This window comes from Aegilops tauschii, chromosome 7 (assembly GCF_002575655.3).
Source record: "Aegilops tauschii subsp. strangulata cultivar AL8/78 chromosome 7, Aet v6.0, whole genome shotgun sequence".
NCBI classification, from domain to species: Eukaryota; Viridiplantae; Streptophyta; class Magnoliopsida; order Poales; family Poaceae; genus Aegilops; species Aegilops tauschii.
In genome coordinates, this window is record NC_053041.3 from 45,128,210 (window position 1) to 45,138,730 (window position 10,521).

The following is a 10,521-nucleotide window of genomic DNA, read 5'->3' on the forward strand; positions in this document are numbered from 1 at the left end:
GGTGGAAACCCTAGGGGTGGGAGGCGCCCCTTTGGTTTGGGAGGCAAGCCTCCCCCCTAGGCCGCCGCCCCCTCCCTTGGAGGAGGGGTTAGGGCCGGTGCCCCCTCCCTCACCCCTATATATAGTGGGGAGGCGTTGGGGGAGCTGCACCCTTCCACCGTTGCCGTCCGTCTCTCCCAAATCCTCCCACCTTTCTTCGGTACGTGCTTCGTGAAGCCCTGCCAGAATTCCGCTGCCACCACCACCACCTCGCCGTTCGGCTGGTCTCGATCTCATCTACCTCCTCTCCCTCGCTTGCTAGATCAAGAAGGAGAGAACGCCATCGAGCTAAACATGTGTTAATCTCGGAGGTGTCGTCCGTTCGGCACTAGATCAGATTTGATCGTGATTGGATCGCGAAGAGTACGACTACGCTTTCTCTTTCGGTCTACAAGGGTACATAGACACACTCCCCCTCGTTGCCATGCATCTCCTAGACTAGATCTTGGGTGTTCCGTAGGAATTTTTTTATTTTCATGCATCGTTCCCCATCAGTAGTCGTCTTCCATACAACCAAATTTCATTAAAATATATGGGAATTCCCACAACAACATGGGGGGTATCATCTAGCATTAAAAAAAGTAAGCATGAGAATTATTCTGCATCGGCTCTTGAAAGGAATTAGATGCACAATTGAAAATTATATGGCTACCTGATAGCAACGCCCGCATATGAATTATTTACATCTACATACGTAATTAAGCATTCATACTACCGTTATACTGCAAACCCTTGATGACGATCTCTACGTAGTAACGGTTATCACAATAGGTCATTCAGAGCTTCTTCCCCGACGAAGTTACAAAATAGTGTGTTTGCACAAGGACATGTTACCATAACACAACCGAGAATTTCACAACTTTATAGGATAACACATCCGTTTCGTAACACAATTGAGAAGGCCAATCTCTCGGTGTCGAATTAAACTTGTTGTCCCTTAGAAAATTGTGAAGAATTTGGCTCATGATACATGATCGGGTGTATTGCTGTTCCAGAAATTTTGTAATATTCAGTATCCACGGGACCACAACAAACAAAACCGATCAAGTTTGCTAATACTCTCTATTCTTTTTACAACATAATATAATAATGCTAATTACATTGAGATGATAAGGCCAACTTTAATATACTCCCTCCATTTTAAATTATTTGAAGTTCTAGACTTATGTCCTTAAAATATGCATACATGAAATATTGTATGTGTATTAATGCTATATTTTTGGGTCTAATACAAAATAATTTTCTTAAGTATTTATAACTAACAACCTTTATTGTACTAGCATATATTGTATATTCACCGTGTGGCAGAAGTGCTAAGCAATCCAAAATGAAAATGAAAAAAAAAGACTTATATAGTCAACAGTAGCGAAGATCATTATAAGTAACCAAAACTGGAAAATAGAGAAAGATTAATTGCCCTTGTTATATAATCCCTTAGTTGGTGTTGTGCGTATTTTTTGGGGGGGGGTTTGAACAGCGATAAAATTCTTGTTAGTACAAGCAGAATGAGACCATATTAGCTTTACACCATGATGGCCATCATTTAATAGTACCAAGACGTAAAAGTAATTTAGAGATAATTAATTTGCATTGTTATATATTTCCTATTGGGTGTTGTTTTTAACGCGACATAATTTATTTCCTTGTTTGCAAAAGTAAAATATCCATACAAGCCCTACACCATCATGGACATCATATCTTCTTACCACCGAAGAGGTAATAGTAACATTAGCTGCTACATTATTAATTTTTTTTTGAACAGCCTATACCTGTCTCGGAGCATGTTAAAAGAAGTCTAATAGACTCAAAAAATGCAGTGGGTCTGAGTAACTCTTATCATCTTACATCTCATGTGAAAAGATGAGGTAAGAAAGACCATGTTAAAACTGTTCAAAAAGTTGATGTGTCGTTTGAGTTGAGTAGCAAAATAATAATAAAGGATTAACAAGAAATCCTAATAATCAACGCCTAGACTTCTGAAGTTCTGAAATACGGATAGGGTAGCTACTTGACGCCTCGTTAATTAGCATCACCATCAACTTAGTGCGCCAGACGAGGAGCCTTAATTAGTTATTGCGTTTAGAGTTTACCGTCAAGGAGAACACGATCCATCTTCACATTTGCTCCACCTACAAATAGTGGACTTGCATCAGATGTAGATGGTGCCTGTCACAAACCACAGGGAATCCATGCCAATCTTCTGGTTTAGATAAGATGTCCGACCCATACCGAAATGGCGAAGCAGCTGCTACTCCTGATCGGATGAGCCTGACCACAGCTGCAACCAAAGACATCTTCTTCGACGTGGAGGGTTACACCGCCGCCATACTCATGTCCACCGGCGACAATTGCTACTACCCGTCGGAAAGGTTCACCGTCGGCGGGTACGACTGGGCCGTCCGCTTCTACCCCAACCAACTGGGCTCCCACATATCCATCCTCCTCGTGCTCCTCAGCGAGCCCAAGGATGGCACCGTGGTCGGCGTAAGGTTCGGATGCGCGGTGCTCGACAGGTCCGGCAGGCCTTCGGCGGAGCTTTGGCAGAGCTCCTCGACCGTCCTCTCTTTCTACGGCGAAGAGTGGGGGTTTTGGAGATTCGCGCCGCGCGATGTTCTGGAGGACCCGGATTACCTTGAAGGGGACTGCCTCACCCTGAGCTGCACTGTCTCTGTTCTAAGGAAACCGCAACTGTCGTCCGACTAAGCCATCCATGGCTTCCTTCTCGTCGATCTGCATAAGCTTTTTCTATTTGAGGGTCGACGCGCATAATCTTTGGGAGTAACTGAGCAGGTGGTTAAGATATTTACTTCCGAATTCGGATCGATGTGGTTGTGTTCGAGTCCAAGCGTATATGTTTGGTGACTGGTGAGCGTATTTTAAGATTGAGAACTAAAATTTGTCATGTGTTTGTGTTTGTGCCCATGCTATTCGTGGATGCGAACGACATGGTTGATTACAAATCATCTACCATTTTGTTGTGTCACATATTCTCCAGGAGCAAAGGTATCTAGTGCCCAACTACCATTTCCTCCTTTTTTCGCAAACACGCAAAGTTTGCATATCATTTCATTTATAGAAGGAAATAAAATGAGTACATAAGAGGGCACAACACATGGCACACACGCATACATAGGAAGGCGTGGGCCTGGTACCCCAAGCTGAGAGACAAGAGAAAAAAAAAACACAACTAAAAAGTTGAACACCTCCGGAGCCAACCCTGGGGATGCTGCGAGCAAGCAAGATAGCGTCTTCAAGAAGGGGAGTGACGCGATCCGAAGAACCGGGCCAAGGGTTTCCACTGGTGCTCCAAGAGGGACACGGATAGAGGCCATGGCAGTGCCTTCAAGAAGGGAAATGGCACCCACGAGTGCCACCGCTGCAAGCATCGGTGAGCCAAGCAGGGATTTCACCTTGGCCTGAGTCTGAGCAATCCCATTGCCGCCAGATCAGGACCTAGATACGAGGAAGTCCAGATCTGAGCTGCCGGGGGCAGAGCCACCGGGATGCCGACGAGCAGAAGGCCGGAGAGGATGCATCAACCAATGCGTGGGGCTCGGAACCATGCCGACAAAGGACACTGGTAGGTTGTGGACGCTGGAAGCATGTCCATGGCCGCTAGGACTGGAGCGATGCAGACAAATGGTCCACTACAAGGCCTCAACCGCTCGCCAAGGAAGACCACCGTGACCACACAAATGGGCCGAAACCAGCACCAGAACTCGGAGTTGGCGCCGTCGAAGATGAGGAGTGGCTTGCAACAGGGCAAGCCCAACCGCCGCCACCCATGGGCCACGCCCAACCAGCATCAGCACAGGAGGAGAGGTCGTGCAACCCAGGTAAGAAGCGGTCGCAGAAGGGTCAGGCTGAAGCCATGCCACCATGCCAGGCCAGCCAGAGGATGCAGTAGCTAGAGGACGGGGGACGGGAAGGAGCACCATGCCTCGCCAGATCAAATGTAGGGCGGGAGGTTGGGGCAGAAGGAGGGAGGGAGGGGCGCCGAGGTGCGCCAGGGTCATTCCGTTCCCGCCGCCACCATCCTAAGGCGCCACCCAGCTTTGCAAGGCGGGCCCTTCTGCGACGGTGATGCGGAGGCGCGATGGAGGGCATGCTACTGGCGGCGGCTAAGGTTCCCCGTGTCGCCCGACGCGGGGGATGCCGGTGCTTTGTTCTCTTCCTGCCGCTCGGTCGGGCATTACCATTTCCTCCTGGAATTGCGATTGGAACATATCTAGGAATAGACCTACCACACTTAATTTTCATCTGTTAGAGGGGGCCTTTGTAATACACGTACATTAAGAAAACTAGATGATACACCGCACGTTGTTGCGGAAATACTTTGCAAAATATTTCATTGTGATTCGCCGTATGAAACATGAATATTTGAAATAATAATATAAAAAACTAAAACTAAAAATAAATAAAATTTATTATGTTTGATTACTATATAGTTGTAATGTGTTTGTTAAATATATATAGCATAATAGAATGAAAATTATCATGTATGTTTACATATTGAGATGGATCATTTTTGCAAGCATGTCATGATGAAGTGGCTTGCTTGCATGTTGAGAGACATATGGTTGTGGGTGGCATTTTCTCATGCATATTGTGCTATGATGTGATATGCTTGCATGTTAAGAGAAATAGTTAATGGAGGCTAGATATTTAGATATAGAAGATATGTTCACAGAGGCAGAAGCATGCAAAAAAAAAAGCCAAAGCATGAAACAATGAGGCAAGCGGTCACATGACAAGCAGGGAGTCGTCCCACCAAAATTTTCAACTGACATGTTTCATGGGTTGCCACATTTGGATCGAGGCCATAAGTTTAGACGTACTCCCTCTATAAAGAAATATAAGAGTGTTCTGTATATTTCTTAACGGAGGGAGTACTCCGAAAAAATTGTCTGCAGCCATGTGAGTCGGCCCCACCAAAACCGGCTCAGGCGTCATCCAAATAGCCCCAAGATCTTTGGTCTTGGTCACCAAGTACTCTATCAGCAGCTCAACAGGTTGCCGCCTTCAACACATGATGAAGTGGGAGCAACTAGCTGAGGGGTGCTCGTTCGCAGCCTCCCCAAGGGTCATTTGGGGTGGACTGAGAGCGTGTCACTTGGCGCTCTCAGTCACCGCCACGTGTCGCGTTCTGGGTGTTCTCTTCGGAATTTGTTTTTCTTTTTTTTTTTCACACGCATTTTCGGCTTTTTAAATATTTTTGTGGTTATTTCGGCTTTTCGTTTTTTCACCAGCCTTTCTTAACTTTTCGACAATTTTTTTTGATATTTTTGTGCGAAAATACGTGTTTTTTCTTCTGCGAGAGGCACAGTTTAACTTTCACGAGAGACATGGTTTTGCTTTCGCGAGAGGCACGGCAGTGCCTCTCGAAATGGGGAAAACACATTTTTTTTCCTTCCGTGAGAGCACGGTTTTGCTTCCGCGAGAGGTGCGGCCGTACCTCCCGAAAACGAAAGAAAACACGTTTTCTCTTCTTTTTTTTCTTTCGCGAGTGGCACGAAAACACGTTTTCTCTTCTTTTTTTTCTTTCGCGAGTGGCACGGTTTAGATTCCGCGAGAAGCATGGATTTGCTTCCGCGAGAGGCATGGCCATGCCTCTCGGAACCGGAAAAAACCTTCCGTGAGAGGCACAGTTTTGCTTCCCTGAGAGGCACGACCATGCCTCTCGAAAACGAAAAAATAAACATGTTTTCCTTTTCTTTTGCTTCAATGAGGGGCACAGTCTTGCTTCTGCGAGACGCACAGATTTGCTTCCACAAGAGACACGGCCGTGCCTCTTTGAAACGGCTTTTGGAAAGGAAAAAAACGTGCTCCCGATTCAGGTTTTTTGTGAAAAAAAATTCGTCAAAACCTATCAACATGATATCTAGTTTTGAAGATCTCGACGCGAGAAATTCAACGGTGAAAATGGTTCGAGATTTGGACGCACGGTTAAAGAGATAAAACCATTTGAATGATTGGATCTACGGAAAAAGGGAAAACTCCCCGGTTGTGACAAGTGGCGCACATGCAGTGCACCACTTGTCGCAATCTGGGGAGGACAAAAAATGAGCTTTGAAAGGGGTACTCCTCAATTAGTGATTTCGTGATAAAGACTATAGTGCAAGCCCTAAAAAACAAAAGTCTATTGGGCAAATGAGCACAGATACCCCCACCCCTCCCTTCTTACGACTCTAAATGGCTGGCCCATCGAGCCCACTAGAGGGAAGATTTCTTTCCCGGTTTTATGAAAGCTTCCAGAAGCTTCCCAGACAGTTTTTAGGAAGCTTCTAGAAAGGGTTTTGTTTCTTGGTTTTATGGATTGGGTGGTTTTATCTGGTTTTTTATTTTTCTATTTTTCCCTTCTTTTTTCCTTTTCCTTTTTATTTTATCTTTTCTTTATTTTCTTTTTTATAAAAACGAACCTTTTTCAAATTATTTATTTATTTATAAAATTCATGAACCTTTAAAAAACATGTAATTCTTTTCAAATTTGTGAACTTTTTTGAATCTACGTTCCTTTTTCAAATTCATGACCTTTTTATCTAAATGGTTGAACCTTTTCCAAATTCGTGAACCTTATATCAAAATCCGTGAACCTTTTTCAAATCCATGGACTTTTGTCAAAATCAATGAATTTTGGTCAAACCCACGAACTATATTTTTCAAAGTATGTGAACTTTTTTTCAAAACCAAAGACTTCTTCAAATTCAGGAATGTTTTTCAATATCAACAACTTTTTTTCAAATCTTTGAACATTTTCACTTTCATGATTTTTTTAAACCCATGAGCATTTTTCAAATCGTGAAATTTATATAAATCTGTGATTTCTGTTTGTTGAATCTTGGAATTTTTTGAATGTCAACTAATTGGCGCTCAACTTTTTCCACAAAAAAAATCTGAATAGCGCTCAACGACAGATTGCGTTGACTGGTTATCGAACGAAGGAATCCGGCCAAGCGTGCGAGTTAGTGGCGGACCCATCATTGGGGCGAGCTGGGGCGGCCGCCCCGGGTCGCCGGCGGCGGAGAATCGCCCCCATCTACACATCTGCCGATCTGCGGGCTGCGGCAGCGCTGTTCTCTGTTTAAGAATTCAGAAAGCAGTGGCGCTCTTCTCTGTTTCCTTTTTAGCGATCGAAGGGTACGTCCGTACGTGAGGGAGAAAGAGACTTGGGCTGGTCCGGTAGACTGGACTGGGTTACTACAGCCTACAGGCCCAAACAGACGACATCGAGCCCAATCGATCTCTCCTTTCCTTTCCTCGTCAAACAGAAAAAAGATCCCCAACCGATCCACAAACCACATTGAGCGTTCCCCTCACGATATATGACCATATATACAACTCTCATCACATTCATAATTTTGTAGGTCTCGTTTGAAAATTAGAATTATAGGAACATATTGTGGCTTAAGGGCATCTCCAAGGGAGACCTGCAAAACTCGGGTATATGTCTGATCAGACACTTTTGTTTACTTTTACAATCTAACGCGGTCTTGCATCCGTCCGTGAAGTGATTCGGATGTACATTTTCCGGCAAAGTGGAGACAAACATGAGGAGCTATACCTTCGGACATCTTTTAATCAACCAAAAGCCTTCGTGTGGTCCTACTCTCTTCTCTCTCTCCGCACATGCATGGTCACCTCTTCTTTGTCTCCTCTCAACCGGACACACCACAATATCCCACCCGGAATAGCTTCACACACACACGATGTTTTATGGACGTCACGATGCTAGGATCTCACGTTCCTTTATGTATGGATTTCATCTAACAGTGATTAGTTACTGTCGTGTATGCATCGGGCGGAAAAACGTCGGCTGCGTAGCACCGCTCTATCTCACCACATGTATGGTCCCCATCTACTTTTTCTCCTCCCAGCCGGATATTTTATAATTAGCGTTGGATGGCTCCCTTCCATATCATATCCGTGGACCACGTCCGAACACAAAAACGGACATATACCCGAGGAATTTACGGGTCAGTGTTGGAGATGCCCTAAGTGAGCATTTCAAGCGATAATAGTCTACATTAGCAGTTTACTAGTTTTTAAGAGCTTTTTTTATTTTTTTGTTGTTGAATGCTATGAGTTTTGGTTGAATAGAGTGGCATTTTAAAAAAAATTAGACATTAAATGTTCGCTCCAGCTAACTTCAATTCCTGGGTCCGCCATTAGTGCGAGTGGTTTCACTTTTGTTAGGCCTGAGCGAGAAAGGCAGGTGCGGGAGCACTTGTGCTCTTAGTCGGCAGTTACGACATTGACTAGGAGGTCTCGCTCAAGAGTGCTATTCGTCTAGATAGTCACATAATACTCCTTCTCCTTGGTGTTAGAATAAATCTGAGGCATACCGTCAATCATTTAAAGACTAAGCAATCACACGAGCACGACACCGAGATTTGTTAACGAGGTTCACCGATATGGTTACATCCCCGGGCCTGACTACGGGCGCTCCTCCCTGTGACACCGTCACAATACCACACACCTGTCACCCGGGCGCCAGCACACGCCGCCGGCTCCCCCTTGCGCGCCTGTGCTATTATGTTGGCATAGGTTACATCGTGTGTCTACCCCCATTATATATAAGAGGCCTAGGATACAAGTGTCCTATTAGGACACGACTCCACATCCTATGTAAACACAATACAACTCATAGCCAACTGTAACCTACCTTGTACACAATATTCGACACAACTCTAACAAACTCCACCTTGGCGAATATTCTTCACCACCTTGGATTCGTCCATGCGTCAAACTCCCATGTACATTGGACTTGAGCTTATCCCATGAGTACCGCTGCTAATCCAAAGACTCCATATGACTCCACCTGCAACTTGTAGTCCCTTCTTTTCTTGATCACAGTCAACACTCAAGCAAAATTAAGTTCCACGTTACTCTAGTTTGCACTCCCAACTTCCAGAGTATCAGTCTAACGCCATCACACACTCATCACTGGCCTGCGTGAAAGTGAACAACTCACATATTGGGTGTCACACATAAGAGTTACCTGAACTCAACATCACCGCTCCTTTCTTGACCGTCTGTCTGAAACTTGAAGAAATTTCACCATTGCTTGTAGTCACCGTGAGTCAAATTCACAGTTGTCTCACCACATGTATGATCACCAGAGACCTGGCCCGTCTCCATGTCCCCGTGCATACTGCACACCTCGCTGCTATTACCGCGTCGAGCCTCCGCTGTGCCGGTTGAGTCTCAAGGGTCACGAACCCACACCATTCAACCCCCACTGCAGAGTACCATCGATCATCACCGACCGATGACGAGTTTCACGCTTCCATCAGATCACTGGGCTCCAGCCTGAACTACGTGTCGCTCCCTTTTTTCCCACCTGCTGAATAGGCTTCGACCCCGTCAACTTACGCCGTAGCCCCTCAATCCAGCTCCACCTTCAACATGACTCCATGGTAGATGATCAATCCACCCCTGCGCCTCATCGACTTCAAGCTCCGTGTATACACCACCTTAAATCAATCCCGCGCCATAGTCTTGTCGAAGCCGCACAAGCCTCGGGCATGTGCACCACGTGTTTCCACGTCCAGAAGTCGGTCACAATCAGCATCACGCTCCTATGTCGTCATCGTCGATCCCACCACCGTCTTCTGTATCAACCGACTTACGTCGATCCGTCAGACTACCTAGTCCGACCCAGCCGAAAAATATCCGACTACAATCATGCTCCACCCTGCGTCGTGTCTGTCCGCACATCTATGCATGTCTTAGACGCCATGTGTATGCATGATCCTGTATGACGCACTTATCCACGTGCCTCCGCAGCCTTTCCACGTGTTCCAAGTCATCTCAGCAAACCGACCCAGAAAAAAACTTCCATGCAAACTGCACAAATCTTCTTTTGTCCTGTCACTATTTGCTTGTTGCTTCTCCATGCACCTCATAGCAGAAAAATAGATCAAACTTGATCCAACCAAAACTGCTCTTGTACACACACGTGAACCTGGCCGCTCCTTTTTTTCAACAAACCAATCTCGTGCTCCGCTCGTATCCTTTGTCCCAGACTCCATAGTGCAAGCAGCTGCCCTGCATCAGCCACTCCAATCCACCACGGCTGCACAAGGGCCTAGGCCCTAGGCCTCCAAGAACGCATTACCAGCCCCATTGGGCCAGCCTGCCACATCCTAGGCCGTTGCCCACGAGCAACCTTGGCCACACGCAACCGAACTCGTCGACTCGGACAAGCCAAGACTCCTACTGCCGCACAAATTCAGCGAGATCCGGCTGGAACAGCTTCCGTACGAACGATCTAGACGAATGCAGCAACTCGCCGACACCATCGATTTTCCGATCGGTGCACCCGACCATCGATTTGACGAATTCTTCCACTCCGCTTCTTCCTCTAGATCAACACGCAGCGTCCTCATCGTAACCTTGCTCATGATACCATTTGTTAGAATAAATCCGAGGTATACCGTCGATCATCCAAGGACCAAGCAATCACACGAGCACGACACCGAA

The 10,521-nt window shown here is 45.9% G+C and overlaps 1 protein-coding gene across 1 annotated transcript; it reads left to right on the forward strand.

Annotated features, from left to right (window-relative positions):
- The first annotated feature begins 2,253 nt into the window (after positions 1–2,253).
- On the forward strand, positions 2,254–2,742 carry LOC109742565 (BTB/POZ and MATH domain-containing protein 3-like). Its single transcript, XM_020301661.1, has one exon. It carries the CDS (start codon positions 2,254–2,256, stop codon positions 2,740–2,742), a length of 489 nt encoding a protein of 162 aa, XP_020157250.1.
- Positions 2,743–10,521: the final 7,779 nt, after the last annotated feature.